Raw genomic sequence first — 19,725 nt, forward strand, 5'->3', positions numbered from 1 at the left:
TCTTATAATTATACTGACCTTTCCAATCATAATACACCCTATGTTGTCCTTTAACTAGAACAACCTATTTAAACAATAGTAATATCAGACTAATAACCCAGTTTCCACTTCTACTCAATAGCTTTCCCCTACACCCAATCCCTTCATTTTCACTGTTAAAATATTACCAGGCAACTTTAGTTCTCATAAACTTATATAATTGATCACTGCTGCCATCTATGAACATGAGCCACTGCTGCAGGAAGATTTACTTTCCTGATATCTACTCTCTAATATTGAATTCATATAATTCTAGTCTCAAAACCATAGTGTTCTCTTATTATTGTTTCCATTCTTTAAAATTTTATAATAATTTTATAATAATATATTTGCCAACAGAAAGAGTAAGTTGTTTACTTGTTTCCTGAGATATTTAAACCAGATCATCCCATAAATAAGTTTATAGTGATTATTTGAGTTTATTTTAGCTTTTAATTATACTAGTTTATTCTATAGGCGCAGGAGTGGCTGTGTGTTAAGTAGCTTGCTTACCAACCACATGCTTCTGGGTTCAGTCCCACTGCGTGGCACCTTAGGCAAGTGTCTTCTACTATAGCCTCAGGCCGACCAAAGCCTTGTGAGTGGATTTGGTAGATAGAAACTGAAAGAAGCCTGTCGTATATATGTATATATATATATGTATGTGTGTGTATATGTTTGTGTCTGTGTTTGTCCCCCCAACATCGCTTGACAACTGATGCTGGTGTGTTTACGTCCCCGTAACTTAGTGGTTCGGCAAAAGAGACCGATAGAATAAGTACTAGGCTTACAAAGAATAAGTCCTGGGGTCAATTTACTCGACTAAAAGGCGGTGCTCCAGCATGGCCGCAGTCAAATGACTGAAACAAGTAAAGAGTAGTTTATTCTAAGTGTATGCATGCCTCCAGCATCCATGCTCAACACTTGCCTCAAATCTTTAGCTTTCTTTTACATATATTAATCCTTACTTTTGTCATTATTGTTGCTGTCATCATCAATGAGTTGCTGCCATTGCTACTGTCACAGTTGCTATCGTCATCATCATCATCATCATATATATAATAAAATATGATAATGAAATTATTGTATACATCATCATCATCGTTTTAATGTCATTTTTCCATGCTTGCATGGGTCAGATAGAATCCATTTCTGTGGTGACAAGATACCATTCATGTTACCTACCCTCATGTGTTTCCAAGCAAAGCAATATTTGCTCATGACCAGACATGTTTTACACAGAAGGCTGGAAATGAATAACATTGCTTGCATGATGGCTCACATAGAACCATCACATGATGTCAAAACAAAGGGATACACACATGTGTGTATGTGCAGTGGGACTAAATCTGAAACCATGTGGTTGAGAATTTTTATACATCACTATCTCAATACAAATGTAGTTTAACCCTTTCATTACCAATGCAGCTGAAACCAGCTCTGGCTCTGAGTACAAATGTCTTGGATTCATAAGTTTTGAATTAAGATCTTCCACCAAACCTTAGTCACAATTTATGTGCCTAACACTAGCTGAATGATAACTTAGTTATTTTACTAAATTCTTTGTTATATTTAAAGTAATTGAAAGAAACACAGAGCATCTCAGAATAAATACAGTAACGAAAGGGTTTATTCATCCCACCGCTTCCAATCAACACAGGAATCTCCCACCTACTAAAGGCCTTCTTCCTGGTTCAGAAGCACCATAGATTCAGTGGAAGACACTCGACCATCTGAAAATGAGAATGGGAAGATCAAAAGTTGTTTTGGTTAGATGGGGCTGCAAAACTGGTCCAACTACAGAACACTGTCTTGTCTGCCCTCTACTACCCAACTCCTGCAGCTCAAAAGACCTAGCAGAATTCAGTAAAAATGCAAAAACTGTATAAAGAAATAGGAAACTTTATTTAATCATTATGCTTCTAAGAATCAAAAGAAGAATTTTTATGATATTAATTTCTAAATCACTAGAATTTAGAAATTATTCCATTAGCTGTTATAACTATGTATTACAGCTGACTTTTGTCATAATTTTCATATCAGTCTTAACTCTCTTTGTTTTCTTTTATTTCCCACCATTAGGTCATTTCTGGGCTGTTTCTCACTTCTAATAATATATACATAAATATACATTTTTAATCAGTTCTTTATACTATTAGAAAGAGAATGAAACAAACATGTTTGTCACTATATAAATAATACTTTTATAATGCTTCACTAGATTTATCACGAGGGTGGGCTGAAAAGCTCATAGGCTGATTATGAAGGAGTGATGCTAGAGCTGTGAAATATTGCATGTGTTAGTTTCAACTCTTCTTATCAATAACTGTATTGTTTCTTTCTAGGTAAACTGACATCTCACAGTTCAAAGAAGACTATGAAAGTAACTACTAGCGACTTCTCTTGAAAATGGACAAAATTTGTCATTGCACTGTCATCAAATACCTGTAGAAAAAGGGTTTCACCCCACTGACATTCATGCTGACATAGTTGCTACATTAGGGGATGACACTCCAGCTTGATCAACAGTGCAAAAGTGGCAGCTGAATTTAGGAGGAGAAGGGCGAGTCTTGAAGATGATCCAAGGTCTGGATGTCCTGCAACTGCTACCACTGAGTAAAGCATTGATTGAGTTCACTGCATGTTGATGGATGACAGGCAGCTGACTATTAATCAAATACCAATATTATCATATCCCATGAGAGAATTGAGAATATTTTGCACAATGATCTTGACATGATGAAAGTTTCTGCTCAGTAGGTGTCACATCTTCTGATACCTGGTCAAAAGCACACCAGGCTGATCATATCATGGGAAAATCTGACATTGTTTGAGGCAGGCCCAACTAGTTTCCTTGAATGTTTCCTAACTCAGGATGAGTATTGGCTTTATTACTTTGAGCCAGGGAGAAAGAGACAATCCATACATTGGAAACATCCCTCCTCACCTTCTCCAAAGAAGGCCAGGGTTGTTTCATCTCCAGGGAAAGTGATGACCTCAGTTTTTTGGGATTCAAAAGGCAATGCATTTATTGACTATCTTCTAAAGGGCTGCACCATCAATGGGTAGTACTATGCCAACTTGCTGAGGCAGTTATGAAAGGCTATCAAGACCAAACGCCTAGAAAAACTGACAAAAGGGGTCTTGTTTCATCTGGACAATGCTCCAGCACACAAATCCTTGGTTTCAATGGCTGCTGTGCATGACTGTGGCTTTGAACTATTGATCACTCTCCCTATTCTCCTGATTTGGCCCCATCTGACTATCATTTGTTCTCTAACATGAAAAAAAATGCTTGGCTAGGAAGCAGCATCACAGTGATGATGTCATATCTGCTGTTGATGACTTTTTTGACCAACAGGATGAAAGCTTCATCATCAATGAGATCCAAGAACTTCAACACCGATGGAAAAAGTGTGTGGACCACAAGGGGACAATGTTGAAAAATAAACCTCATTTGGTCACATTCTGTGAGAGTATCTTGGTCAGCCTATGAACTATTTACTTGATCCTTGTATTATACGTTTATTAAACAAGGAGTGAGTGTGTGGTAATTAGCTTGCTTACCAACCACATGGTTCTGGGTTCAGTCCCACTGTGTGGCACCTTGGGTAAATGTCTTCTACTATAGCCTCGGGCTGACCAAAGCCTTGTGAGTGGATTTGGTAGACGGAAACTGAAAGAAGCCCGTTGTATATATATATATATATATATATATATATATATATATATATATATATATGTATGTATGTGTGTGTATATGTCTGTGTGTCTGTGTTTGTCCCCCCAACATTGCTTGACAACCGATGCTGGTGTGTTTATGTCCCCGTAACTTAGCGGTTCGGCAAAAGAGACCAATAGAATAAGTACTAGGCTTACAAAGAATAAGTCCTGGGGTCGATTTGCTGAAACAAGTAAAAGAGAGTAAAAGAGAATGATAAACTAGCAATGTATTTTATTTTAGTTTGTGGTTCCTTCGGATCTAACTAGCAAATGCATTCTAATATACAAAAGTGAAATGGGTCTGAATAATTAAATCCTGAATGCAGACTTAATTGGTTGAGAATTTAGCACTCCATTTGTTAAACAAGGAATTCTTACATTGGCATGAATTGTAACAAAGAGGGAATGAAAGAATGTGTGTCACCCATGCATCTATCATAGGAATCAGTGATATGATGTAACCACAAATAACTTAATGATTTAGGTATAAAACCAGAAATTTTTGAAGTAAGGGGGTTAGTTACATTGACCCCAATACTCAATTGGTACTTTATTTAAATCACTCTGGAGAGATAAAAGTTAAGTTGACCATGACAGAATCTATCGTAAACAATCAAAGAAATGTTGCATGGAATTTTGTCTGATGCTCTACTGATTGTACTAATCTATCATCCTTATGTATTTACTAATAATTATATCTAATTTTGGCACAAGGCCAGCAATTTTGAGGTAAGGAGGCAAATCAATTACATCAAACTCCAGTACCTGACTGGTACATTATTTATTTGACCCTGAAAGGGTGAAAGGCAAAGTTGACCTCGGTGGGATTTGAACTCAGAATGTAAAAAGTCAGAAGAAATACTGCACTATGCTCTAATGATTCTGCCAATTTAGCATCCTTAGGTGATTACTAATAATGACAACAGCACAGTTTCATAAATTTTTAAAGAAAGTATATAGTTGATTGAAATGTCCCTGACATATGATAGGTATGTATTTTATTGACACCTCTCCTACCATTTCTTGAGTATATGGTAAACAAAGTTAACTCTGTAGAGAGATGAAACTAAATACAGCAATGCATTCAGTGTAAGTAGCTTATCATTTTTGTCATTTCACTACTTACAATGGTAAATAAAGAAAATATTATTATCATAGGTTTAATAATAATGTCATAAGTGCAATAGCAGTTTTAATAGACAAAAACAAACCTTCTGTGTTAAGTAATTCTATACATCACTGTGAATTCAATGCACAGTTTACAACCAACCAAACATCATTGAGTTAGATTTTAAAGAATTAAATAAGGACATACTTAATGTATAGAAAGAAAATCATTAATGAATGAGAAAGAAAAGAATAATTGTTCTCTGCTTCTTTTGTTTACTTCATGATATTTTCAAACTGAAAGTGATGTAATTATTGATGGAACAGAACTGAAATAATATTGTGGGAAGAGTGGTTAAAAGACTGAAATACTGTTTCCAAGAGTCTTAGGCTCAGACAATGGTACTGAGTTCATATAAAACTTCTAGGCAAATAATGTTACCATACACTGTTCCAAAATGTCATTCTTACTGCACAGAAAAGTGTTTGGAAGTTGGAAGCATATATAGCAGTAAAACATTTGTCCCTACCCCCATAAAAAATTGCAATTGTAGATACTTGAATTTGCAGAATAATGATGCTTATTATGCATTCATGTAAAAATGTCAGAAAATAAATCCCTTAATAAAGACATTACCAGTACAGCAAGGCATTTTCAGCTGTGAAAGATAGATGTATTATTAACTAAAAAAGTTGATATCCTGTACCAAACATGACACTACACCTGTTCTCACTGCTCTGTAAATGGCCAGCCATAACAAACAATGTGTGTGTGCATATGTGTATTAATATATATATATAAGTATATTTATACATACATGGTATGGCCAATGTAACATGTAGGTGTAGAGAACAATTTTAATGGATGAGGAATGACTAACAAGTGAGATGGTTCTGGCTAGCAAGAAAGAAAAGTGGTATCAGGAGGGGGAGAAGAGCTGTGGTGATGGAAGAGAGTAAAGTGAGAAGGGGATTGATTGATTGAGTGATATATATATATATATATATATATATATATATATATATATATCATCATCGTCGTTTAACGTCCGCTTTCCATGCTAGCATGGGTTGGACGATTTGACTGAGGACTAGTGAAACCAGATAGCTACACCAGGCTCCAATCTGATTTGGCAGAGTTTCTACAGCTGGATGCCCTTCCTAACGCCAACCACTCAGAGAGTGTAGTGGGTGCTTTTACGTGTCACCCGCACGAAGGCCAGTCAGGCGGTACTGGCAACGGCCATGCTCAAAATGATGTATTTTATGTGCAACCCGCACAAGAGCCAGTCCAGGGGCACTGGCAACGATCTTGCTCGAAAATCCTTACACATGTCACGGGCACAAGTGCCGGAAAGGCATCTATATATATATACAAATATATAATTTATATAAGGGCATTAACTATATAGTAATGCCTCAAGCTTAGAGGGACTAAATAAGTCAAAAACTACCAAAAAATAAGCAACATATTTACCGAAAGCGAGAGTTTTTGACTTATTTAGTCCCTCTAAGCGTGAGGCATTACTATATAGTTAATGCCCTTATATAAATTATATATATATTTATGGGAAAAAACGATGGGTTTTTTCCTTATGGGGTTTTTTCACGCTGACTACTTGATAAATTCTTATAAAGATTTTATCCTATATTATATTATAAATAATTAGAACATATTCAGTGCTGAATATTATTCTGTAACAGCACGTGTTACCGAGATGCAACTGGATAAGGCTAGCCTCTTTCACGGATATATAATGATGAACAGAAGCCATCGTGCTGTGTTGGGTACATCGTGGTATGTTGATGTTGATTTTTGCTTATTTTTTATGTGTCTCGACCATACGTGCACTGATGAACAAAAGATGCAGCTTACTTCACAGTTTTGCTGTATTAATTGAGAAACCAGTGGTTTGCCGTTAAGTTAAATGTTTTTAGGAGGTTAAATTTTTGAAAGTTGCATTTCCCTCGCTTTCGGTAAATATGTTGCTTATTTTTTGGTAGTTTTTGACTTATTTAGTCCCTCTAAGCGTGAGGCATTACTATATAGTTAATGCCCTTATATAAATTATATATATTTATGGGAAAAAACGATGGGTTTTTTCCTTATGGGGTTTTTTCATGCTGACTACTTGATAAATTCTTATAAAGATTTTATCCTATATTATATTATATATACAAATATAGGTATATATACAAATATACATACAAATATAGGTATATCGTCGTCGTCGTTTAACGTCCGCTTTCCATGCTAGCATGGGTTGGACAATTTGACTGAGGACTGGTGAAACCAGATGGCTACACCAGGCTCCAATCTGATTTGGCAGTGTTTCCACAGCTGGATGCCCTTCCTAACGCCAACCACTCAGAGAGTGTAGTGGGTGCTTTTACGTGTCACCCGCACGAAGACCAGTCAGGCGGTACTGGCAACGGCCACGCTCATCTCGCTCGAGAAACCTCATGTGTCACCCGCACAAGAGCCAGTCCAGGGGCACCAGCAACGATCTCGCTCGAAAATCCTACAACAACCCCACACAAGAGCCAGTTCAGGGGCACCGGCAACGATCTTGCTCGAAGAAATTTCATGTGTCACCAGCACAAGAGCCAGTCCAGGGGCACTGGCAACGACCTCGCTCGAAAAACCTCATGTGTCGCCCGCACAAGAGCCAGCCCAGGGGCACCGGCAATGATCCCGCTCAGAAAGATTTCATGTGTCGCCCTCACATGAGCCAATCCAGGGGCAATGGCAACGATCCCGCTCGAAAGATTTTATGTGTCGCCCGCACATGAGCCAGTCCATATATATATATGGGAGAATATACAAAAAATAACAACAGACGAGGACAGGTGGTGTAAATAACAAAAGTATATATTAGTATGACGCTCGGGAATACGGAAAGTCTTTGACGTTTCGAGCTACGCTCTTCAACAGAAAGAATACGGAGACAAGGAGAAAAACACGGAGAAATATGTATGCCACACCTGGAACCAAGCCTGAGTTGGATGTATGGTTTATATTGAACTTGATACTACACATGATGTTCATAGTTGTTTTACCTCATTGTGAACTCAATGTTATGGTACGTAGCTGGTCCTGGTATCCTACGCGTTGATGCAACTAGATTCTAACGAACCCTGTAACTAACTAATCAATCAATGTATGTATGTATGTATGTATGTATGTATGTATACAGATATAAATAATATACATACATTAAATATATATATGATATATGTTGAATATATTTACTTGTTTCAGTCATTTGACTGCACCGCCTTTAGTTGAACAAATCAACCCCAGGACTTATTCTTTGTAAGCCTAGTATTTAGTCTATCAGTCTCTTTTGCTGAACTGCTAAGTTACGGGAACATAAACATACCAACATTGGTTATCAAGTGATGGTGGGGGGACAAACACAGACATATCCATCTATCCATCCATCCATCTACATATATACACACGATGGGCTTCTTACAGTTTCTGTCTACCAAATCCACTCACAAGGCTTTGATCAGCCCAAGGCTATAGTAGAAGACACTTGCCCAAGGTGCCATGCAGTGGGATTGAACCTAGAACCATGTGGTTGTTAAGCAAGCTATTTACCACACAACCACACCTTAGCCTATATATGCACATATACACACTTATATATATAACATCTACCTTGAGCCTACTGGCTCCTGAGGCCTGAAATTGTCTGCATTTCCAAGGTAGTTGAGCAACTGAGAGTACATCCCCTGGAGGTAATGCTGGTCCATCACAGCATTAACTCTCAGCTGTAGCAGGTACTCATTTTTAGCAGAGTTGATTGGAGCAATGTGAAATGAAGTGTTGTGCTCAAGAAGACAATTATCACCAGGCCCTAGAATCAAACACACAACATAATGATTGTAAGTGCTACACTCTAACTGCTAGGCCATGTGTCTTCACACACACACACACACACACAGACAGACAGATAGACACATGCGCACGCACACACACACACACACCATGCACACATACACACATTACAAAATTTTACAGCCTAACTTTGAGTTGCTGCTCAAAGTTGATCCAGATCATGTTTCTTGATATTTGAAATATTGTTGATTCTAGTGAGAGTTGCCTTTTTACATATTCCATTCCAACTGGGACTACATTGTCAAGAAACACAAACTCAGTGTTATGTTCTCTCTTGAAATCCTTAATTGAGATTATTTCCATGCTAGATGTGACCATTTCCATGTTAGGTGTGATTACTTCCATGCTAGGCATGCTAAGCATGTTATTTCCATGCTAAGTGTAATAATTTTTATTCTTGGTGTGATTATTTCCATGCTAGGTGTGATCATTTCCATGCTAGGTACAATAATTTCCATGCTGGATGTGATTATTTCCATGCTAGGTGTGATCAGTGAATAATTTCAATGTTAGGCAACAGGATCTTGCAATTTGTGCTATTTATTTTCATGCTTCATTTTTTTTTGGATATTTTCAGGTTGTGTTGTCAGTATCTTAACAAGCATGGTGTACATCTTACAAATATTGACTCTAGAACCTGAAGATTACAAATATGAACTCTAAAATCTGAAGATGACAGACCTGGGCTAGAAGTTAGTTGGAATATGGTGTTTCTATATTCAGAGTATTATTACAAGACAAGGCACAGAAATAGTCCCATAAGAAAAGTTATTCATATGGCAGATACCATTACCAAGGTAACGAAAAGAAGTAAGTTGAGCTGTAATAAGAAAGCCATATTCTCAGACTTGTGAAGTTACAGGGTTACTGTTAGCAATAGTGGTGGATGGAATCTGATAAAAGAAGATGGTTCTGAATAGTGGAGAGAGATTGAAGATCTGGAAAGGACAGGGTAGCTAAAGTAAAGAAGTAATAAAACTCTAACTGGAAATGAATGATACCTTGAGAGTTCACACAGATGCTGTATCACTGCTATTTTTATCTCTCCTCTTCTCTACCCAACTCATCTACATCCCCTCTTCTAAAATACAGGTAGCTATGCAGGCCCTCTACAGTAAGAAACATTTTCTGCTCTGGCCTTTTCTCTCATACTTTAACCCTTTATCTCCTAACATAAGGTTACCCCTCTCAGGCTTGTTAGTCTTGTAAGCTGCATGGCAACCTAAATACTACTAGTAGCATGAAAAAAAGCACCCAGTACTCAATGTAAAATGATTGGCATTAGGAAGGGCATCATCATCATCATCATCATCATCATCATCATCATCATCATCATCATCATCATCATCGTTTAACGTCCGCTTTCCATGCTAGCATGGGTTGGACGATTTCACTGAGGACTGGTGAAACCGGATGGCAACACCAGGCTCCAGTCTGATTTGGCAGAGTTTCTACAGCTGGATGCCCTTCCTAACGCCAACCACTCAGAGAGTGTAGTGGGTGCTTTTACGTGTCACCCGCACGAAAACGGCCACGCTCGAAATGGTGTCTTTTATGTGCCACCCGCACAAGCCAGTCCAGGGGCACTGGCAACGATCTCGCTCGAAAATCCTACAGGAGCCAGTCAGGCGGTACTGGCAACGGCCACGCTCAAAATGGTGCATCTTATGTGCCACCCACACAAGAACCAGTCCAGGGGCACTGGCAACGATCTTACTTGGCTTGCTGGGTCTTCTCACGCACAGCACATTTCCAAAGGTCTCGGTCAGTAGTCATCGCCTCGGTGAGGCCCAATGTACGAAGGTCTTGCCTCACCACCTCAGCCCAGGTCTTCCTGGGCCTACCTCTTCCACGGGTTCCCTCAACTGTTAGGGTGTGGCACTTTTTCACGCAGCTATCCTCATCCATTCTCACCACATGTCCATACCAGCACAATCGTCTCTCTTGCACGCCACAACTGATGCTTCTAATGTTCAGCTTTTCTCTCAAGATACTTACACTCTGACGGGTATTCGCATTGACATTACACATCCAACGGAGCATACTGGCTTCATTCCTTGCGAGCTTACGTATGTCCTCAGCAGTTACAGCCCATGTTTCACTGCCATGTAGCATGGTTGTTCGTACGCATGCGTCATACAGTCTGCCTTTTACTCATCCAGCCATAAAAATTATGTCAGAGTAGACAGTGGAGCACGACGCAGTCCTTGGACCTGTTGGATCACGTCAAACCATACAACTCTTGACAGCATAAAACAAAGATGTTAAATGATGAAATGATGATGATACTGATGTTATAACTTCTGCAGGTTTAGCCATGCTATTGAAAGAGATTAAACCACAGATCAAATCATTAATTTGATCTCTTTGTAGTAGAAAAAGTGAAATTGTATGACTAATTTCTAGTCTTCTAAGACCTTCATCAGGGAAAGAATGGCTATCTTGAGTGTCACATACATTGAATGAATTAGTATATAACTCTATAACAACAACTACACTGGGATACATTGATATTACAAACAGTACAATATTACTGCATTTTAAAGAATATTAGTTGGATAAGATAATTTTTGATATTTTTCTCGATTCAATGTGATGAAATGATGAAAAAACAAATATCATCTCATTTTATTATTATTATAAGTGACATTTAGGCAAATGGTACAAACAGAGGAATTGACAAGACTTCAAAGTGACATTTAATCAAATGTAACAATAAAACAATTAAAGAAATATATGTTTATGAAAAAACTTCCTTCATTTGATAAACATGTGATAGTGTCATGACGATACCATAGTGGTATCATGGTTGAATCATGGTGATATCATGGTAGTGTTGTGGTGATATGATACTTTAGTATTAAAACACCTGAATATTTTTCATCAATTACTTATGAACTAACATGCACATGTGTGTATGTATGTAAATGCATGTGAGAATATGCATGTGTGTGTATGAAAGTCTGTCTGTTTGAATGTATGTACATATGTATGTATGTATGTATGCATGTTTGCATGCATGTATATATGTATGTTTATGTATATATGTATGTTTATGTATATGTATGTGTGCATGCACAATTGTACACACACATACATACTAGAAGAACATTATGAATGACAATTTAGAATTATTTAAGAACTATTTCCAGTTTTTATTGACTGTCACTCAAACATCTGTGGTTTGTGGGTGGTGATAAGAAGTTTGTTCATTTCTATTCAAGGATCAGTAAAAGACAAACCTCTTTTAAGGTACTAATTTAACCCTGAAAAAATTGAACAATGAGTTAATTCCACACTTTGCCAATTTTATAGAGTTGCTCCTGCATGCAGCAGTACCACTGTGTCAAAGCATATTTAAAGTGAGGCAGACATGATTGCAGGTAATTAATTGTAATGGGGCAGACAGGGCACAGTTATACAGAGTGTAATACAAAGACCTGTCATTTTGTGGCCATTGGTGTAATAGTAGTAAAGTTAGGCATATGGTAATAGTGTTTTCACGCAGCTAATGTTTTATCATTTTTCTTCAGTTACCATCAAGTTTAGACAGGTGCACATGCTTGCTATTAAAACGTTTATCAAGAATGGTAATCTGGGAGGTCTATTTTTTTGTTGCATTTTGTATAAGAATAAAAACTTGTCACTTTTGACTGATAGCAAGCTTTTAGACAAAGTTTCCTGTCAGAAGATAACACAATACCCTGATGTGCTGCTTCCTACAACAGGAACTTATAAATTGTGATTTCTTCCTTCCCTTCTCCTCACCAGTTTTGGAAACTTTGAGAAAAAAAGGTCATCTTTCTTCTCTATGACATATAGGGTACAACTGAAAAATCTCCCCTATTTTACATGACTATTGATGTGCCAGTTAATAAAGTTAGAAAGATAATAATGCTATCTTCATGTAGCTAATGTTTTATTGCTTTTTTTTTCAGTTGCCATCATGTTTTGAAATCAATGCATACTGAGTGTTTGATGCTGAAACATTTGTCGGACTGTAAAATGTGAGGGTTTTTTGCCACACTCAATGAAAAAATGCTTGAAACATCCACACTCTACTGTTTATGAGAATATTTAGATTTTAGAAGCATTTATTGAGGAATTATTGAAAGAAATATAAGATTATGTTGCAAGAACTCATTGGATTGGATAACCCAATCTTTTGAGTTTTTATTAGCACCATATTTTTGATTAGTATTATTTCTCATTGCATAAAAGAAATTATTATTTCTCATTATATTCAGTTATTTATTTAATCTACATCTAGGAGATCCTGCGTAGAGCCATGGGAGCTGCCTTCCCTTCTGACTGAAAGATAAAAATAAAACTTTTCTAAAAATATACAAGAATTGAAATTTTAATGAAGGAGTTGAAATAAAAAAGGACCAAAAAAGTACTAAACTGTAATATATGACCATGACTATGAAACAATACTGTTACTGCAATATATGGTTATAACAAAATGTTATTACTGCAATATATATATATATATATATATATATATATATATATATAAAGAATCAAAGGTCCTTTTTGAGCCCTAGGTTCATAAGGCTGGAATACATATTCCACCCCCAGGATGGGATGCTGGTTCATTCAAGAATTACTCATTTTTGTCAGCAGAGTGAATTGGAGCAACATGAAATGAAGTGTTTTGCTCAAGAACACAATAAATTGCCTTGACTAGGAGTCAAAACTAAAATCTCACAATCATGAGTACCACACCCTAACCACTAAATCACATGCCACTACACTGCAATATATGGCTATAACGAAATACTTTACTGTAATATATGACTATGATAAAATACTGTTACTGCAGTATATGGCTATAATAAAATATTGCAATAGTAAATTCCCACTTCATAATATACCACAGAAGTGATAGGGAGGAATATCATATTTTATAGACAGTAAAATATTTAAAATAAATGATTCCTATACCCAAAGGTCCCTGAGAGCAGCTGCTAGCTCTAGTTTCATAGTATAAAGCAAAGAAATAATAAACACCCACTGATAGGTTTCCAATCTATTATAGTTAATATTCTGAGATGATTTGGTATCTTTTCCAGGAAACTTGATGGAAAGAGGCAATGTAAAATAAAGTCTTGAATCTAGAAACAAAAGAAAGATAGTAGCAACACGTTTTAACTCAAGAATCATGGGAAAGTTGTTCAATATCCTTCCACTTTTGTATTTTTACAACTACAGGAAATATTTTGGAATTGGAGCCATCACATGTTTATTTATAAGTCAGAAGACTTGATGGTTAAACCAAGAAGGGAGTGTCTATATAATGGCTTGACTTGATAGAAATATCCAGCAAACAACTTTAAATAATACTCTACTATTTAAAAAAAATCAACATATCTAGCACTACATTGAATAATGTAGTATGATAATGTCTGAAAGAAAAAGACAAGCTGGTCATGACTGGGTGACTTGTAGAATAATAGGCCTGCTGAGTCAGTTGTAAAAATAAGATGAGAACAGAATAAGATACAGTTTATGTTATAGAGTTAATGATAATAATAAAGGATGCGATAGGTGAAGGGAAGATATTTTTGAGGCCAAATTCTATGATATCAGAATGGAAAAAATGGTGATTAATTGAAGGATTGCAGCTATCAATTTTACTAGTTATATTCAAAACTATGCTAAACTTCAAACAAAGCAATATCTTTTTATCTTTCTGCTTTATATCAATTTATCTAGGATAACATAAAGAATATGGATTTTGTTGGCACAATTGTTTTTAAAACCACATTCTTTCTTTCTACTATTAATTATCAGAGAAAAAAAAAAAAAGAGCAAAATATTAGAAAGCTTAATATTTTCTGAAAATTATAAATTTCTAGAAAATTCTAACATTTCTATTTTAAAAAGAAAAAGATCAAATGATAACTTTGAAGTACACTGTTTTATAATCCAATTAATTTTATGATAATTTCATAGCTACAGCTGATGAAATGAAAGAGAGAAAAGAGAGAAAAGAAAGAGAGAAAGAGAGAAAAGAGAGAAAAACGAGAGTTTATAAGCTGTTTTTTTTTTCACTCATAATGTAATACATTTGCCATTTTTTATAGATGTTGTGACAGTAGCCTTGTGTGAATTTTAAGCCATATCTCTGTAATAGTTTGACAGCTTATCTCTTTTGTTTGAGAGTGTAACATCACTGCCAAGTTGGGATTTAGTGACATAAAATTATTGTGTGATCTATATAACGTTTTTGTGTGTTTGTATAACATTTATGCTTTTTTTGTTTGAATATTTCCTAATACTTGTCTCTGCCTCTCTTTCCAGTCCCACCTTTTTTACTTGTACCCTCTTTTTTATAATGCTAGGAGCCATATATCTCCTCTATATTAAGAAACCTGTCCTGTTCTGGTCTCTTCTCTTTTACTCTTGATTCCTCCTTGCCTAGTGTAAAACTGCCTTCTTCTCTACAGTAGCACCATTCAATGAAAGTCCTGTAAAGCTGTACAGTGACCTCACTAGTGCTGGTGTTATGAGAGAAAAAAAAAAAAGAGCACCCAGTGCACTCTGTAAAGTGATTGACACTTGGCAGCACATTCAGTTGTAGAAACCATGACAAAGCAGACAATGGAACATGACACAGTCCTATCATTTAACTCATGCTAGTATGGAAGATAGATGTTAAAAGATGATGATGATGGTAATGGTGATGACTTGAAGGTAAAACAAAGTATTAACAGAAATGTGGTATATAATTGTAGTGATTAAATTTTAAAATAACAAAAAAAAAAAAAACTAATCACACATGAGTTTAATGAAAGATTATGTAATAACTGAAAAACAAAAATAAGTTATTTGTGAAAGTTACATTGTCATGACTAAAGAATGAAGAAGTAAAAAGAAACTTAAAATCTTAGTTCCAATAAATACGTTTAATTACTATCATAGGACATTTCCCCATAAATCAAATGAGAAGAATAATTTCATGGAAACTATTTCTGATTGATTAGACTAATTAAACAAATGTCTATGAAAAGATCTTGAAACAAATATGAGTTTATCGAGAAGTGATGAGAAATTATGAAATTTCCTTTGGAACAGCTGAAATTTTCTTTGAGTATTTTAGAGCCAAGATAGATGTAAAATGCAATTCTGATGGCTGTTCAATACCAAAACAGGTGAAAATGTCATCAAATGCTCATGAAACTAATCACTCGTAGAGATTAAAGAAAAAAAAAAAGAGAGAAGAGCAAATGGAGATAACTCAGATGGGCCAGTGGAATGAATCTCAATAAATAGTGAGGCACTGAATGGTGTACATAAAAAATATATTTCATAATTTATTAAAGTCTATACTTAGAGTAAGTAAATATAGACCCAGTGGCAGTTGTTAGAGGCTATCAGAGATAAGGAGAGATAAGTTACCTCTTGGAGTAAATAAATATAAACCTAATGGTAGTTTTTGGATGTTATCAAAGATATGGAGAAATAATTTATCCCTAGGAGTAAGTCAATATAGACTTAATGGCAGTTGTTAGAGGTTATCAAAATGAAGGGGAGAAAATTTCAAGAAATTTAGAACTAATCTCTCAAAGTTAATTTACATACTTAGGGAAAAGTTTTAGCTTTGTTTGGAGGCAAGAGGTAGGGACCATCTCTGGATATATTTCTGTCAACATCAGCAGAGGTAATAGCTCCCTCAATTTTTTTTCCCTATTCTAATTTGCATAAATAAAAATTAAAATGAGTTATGGGAAATAGCTGAAATGAACCAATGGCATGAATTTGGATCAATAAGTTATGGGTTGATGCACTGAATTTTGTATGGCAACAAATCCTTAATTAAAATTTCTTTTTTGGTTGAAGAAATAAGACAAAAATCTAGCAGTAATTATTACTGACTATCAAAGGAAACCATCAAGGAATCTGAAGCCTCACCGATGTGTTGTTGATAGATACAAGCATAGTCTAGTTATGTGGTTAAGAAGCTTGCTTCCCAACTATGTGCATTCAGGTTCACATGCACTATGCAGTAGCATGGGCAAGTGTCTTTTACTATAGCCCTAGGATGACCAAAGCCTTATGAGTGGATTTGGAAGATGGAAATTGAAAGAAGCATGTCCTCATATATATATATATATATATATATATACATATATATATATATATATATATATATATATATATATACAATGTATGTGTGTGTGTGTGTGTGTAACCTTGTCATGTGATGGTTGTAAACAAGCATCACCATCATACAAAGATGTTACTGAAGTTTTATTGATAGTGTTGATATTACTGACATACAAGTGTTACCTTAAAAGTAAATGGGAAATTGAAATGAACTTCTTAAGCATGCAGGTATGGTTGTGTGGTAAAGAAGTTTGCTTCCAAACTACATGCTTCTGGGTTCAGTCCCACTGCGTGGAACCTTGGGAAGGTGTCTTCTTGGACAAACCAAAGCCTTGGGAGTGGATCTGGTAGACAGAAACTAAAACAAGGTGATTGTATATGTAACCAATCATATATATACACATACATATATTTCAAATCATACACATAAAGCTATAAATAATGGTATGTAAATACTGGGTTTAAAAACCCTTTAGGATAGAAAAAGACAAAATCTTCCTGTGTGATAACCCACATTACTTGTAGACATGACAGCTGTTCTACCATTGTACCAAAGCAATCCTGCAAATTTCTTTATCCATTTTAGAAACCTTATTCTTATCAGGAAGAATTGTATTTTGTTGACATCATAGGAATTTTATAAACTTTCAAGAAAATGTGAACTAATTTATTTTGGAATATCTCAAAGTGCCCACATAAAGCTAGGAATAATAGCATGTAAACGCTGGACTGGAAAACTCATTTTTGATAGAAAAAGATGAAAGCTACCCATATGTATATATGTGTGTATGTGTATATATACATGCAAGTGTGTGTGTTATTGTCTCCTTGACTTGACATTGCATGATAGTTACAAACAAGAGTCACCAGCATGCAAACAACACCAATATGGTGTCCTTTGTTTTTGAACTTTCATGTAAACATGTTTGGTTGTGGGGAAATATTACCTTACTTGGAAATAGGTGAAGGTTGATGACAGGAAGGGTATCCAGCCTATGAAAATCTGCCTCATAAAATTCGTCCATCATCATCATTTAACATCCATTTTCTTGCTGGTATGGGTTGGATGGTGTGAAAGGAGCTGGTGAATCAGAGGACTGCACCAAACTCCAATTCCTGCTTTGGCATGGTTTCTATAGCTGAATGCCCTTCCTTATACCAACCACTTAGATAATGTAGTGAGTGCTTTTTATATGGCACCTGCACTAGTAAAGTCATGAAATAACTTGCAAGGCAAGACCAACCCCTTCAACTGTGAAGGGAGTAGTATTGGGGGAGTTGGCTTTATGCCAGGTGATGAGAGATTAAAGTATGATAGAGAGACAAGAACAGGTGTCTTGCTGTAGAGAAATATAAGGTTACTCACTCGGAAAAGAAAAATGATAGTGAAAATGTGTCAAGGTGTACCCTCAAGTCATAGATGAAAAAAATAAGATGGTATGGGATGATACTAAGAATGCATGATAAAGAGGTGGTTCCAAGGAAGAAGGACAATGGGTGCAGAGACATATATAAGTGATATGCTTTTAGGTCTTAATTTTTTGTTCAGATGGATGGGTCTTCTCAAGTACAGCAAATTGTCAACCATCATGGTCTTTTGTCATCTCCTTTATGAGGCTTAACATCCAGAGGCTATTCTTTACTACTTCCTGCCATGTCTTCTTGGGTCTTCCACAGGCTCCATCCATATTTAGTGAGTAGCACTTCTTTATGCAGCTGTCTCATCTATGAGCATTACATAATCATACCAGTGCAGCCTTCTCTCTTGCACACTACATCTGATTCCTATTATGCTTAATTTTTCATTTAACACATTTATGCTTACATGCACACTGATAATGCACATCCATTGAAGTATGCTAGCCTCAGTACTTTCCAACCTTCATATGTCCTCTGTATTCACAGCCCACATTTTACTACCTTCTATCATGTTTGTACACAAGCATCATGCAATGTGCCTTCCACTCTGAAAGAGAGTAATTTTGTTGCCAACAGAGGTAATAGTTTTCTGAACTTTTCCCTCTTATTGCCATCTGGCAACTATACTTTCAGAGCATCCCCTCTACTGCTAATTAGATCACCTAGGTAACAGAAACTATCTGCTACTTCTAGGAACCTTCTGGGCATTTGAGAAAATCTATCTCCTGTATGTCATTAGTGTTCATTGCTCTTGAGCACCTTCCACATACAAACATTACTTTCTCCATTAACCTTCCTATGATACCATGATACATATTCATAGTTTGCACTGAGTACACTGTATGGAATTCCTACCTACACCTTTCCTACATATCAAACAAGACCATTTACCTGATGGGAGCGGGGTCTGTCTTTTCCTGCTTACTAGAACTTAGGACTTTGTTAAGTTAACTTTAAGGCCTTTTGATTCCAGATTTTGCTTCCACACTAGGAATTTCTTTTCTAATTCTACTATTGATTCTGTTATCAGAATGAAGTCACCAGCATATAGTAGTTCTCAAGGGCAGCTAGTCTTAAATTCCTGTTATGGATTTGAGGACAATGATGAACAGAAGGGAATGAGGATGGTTTAGCTCCAGGTTAGCCTTCATCAAATTGATCTATAGTTGAAGGTATTCTAACTATGACTATCCTATGTTTTTTCAATTGTTGTCTATCTAAGACATTATTAAATACATTTTTTTTATTTAAGATAGTAGGATGTTATATGAGAAATATTTGGTTGTTGTTTCTAAATCTTCCATAGTAAATAAGAATGAAGAATTTAATGTTTGGTATTACACTTACCTCTTTCCAAGAATCTGTAGTAACCACAGTTTCTTCCTCTTCCTTCAGATCACTACCTGAATAATTTTTGAATTTTAAGCATTAGATAAAAT

The 19,725-nt window shown here is 35.9% G+C and overlaps 1 protein-coding gene across 5 annotated transcripts in view; it reads right to left on the reverse strand.

Moving 5' to 3' along the window:
• Positions 1-19,725, reverse strand: part of LOC106883648 (uncharacterized) — a 654,180-nt gene that overhangs the window by 20,134 nt on the left and 614,321 nt on the right. For all 5 annotated transcript variants that reach the window (XM_014934744.3, XM_089351157.1, XM_089351155.1 and 2 more), the window contains one exon: positions 19,634-19,689. In XM_014934744.3, coding sequence (XP_014790230.3) covers positions 19,634-19,689 — 56 coding nt within the window. The remainder of the gene's footprint in view (positions 1-19,633; positions 19,690-19,725) is intronic.

The sequence above is a fragment of the Octopus bimaculoides genome, chromosome 4, assembly GCF_046866305.1.
Source record: "Octopus bimaculoides isolate indiv1 chromosome 4, ASM4686630v1, whole genome shotgun sequence".
In the NCBI taxonomy this organism is placed as follows: Eukaryota; Metazoa; Mollusca; class Cephalopoda; order Octopoda; family Octopodidae; genus Octopus; species Octopus bimaculoides.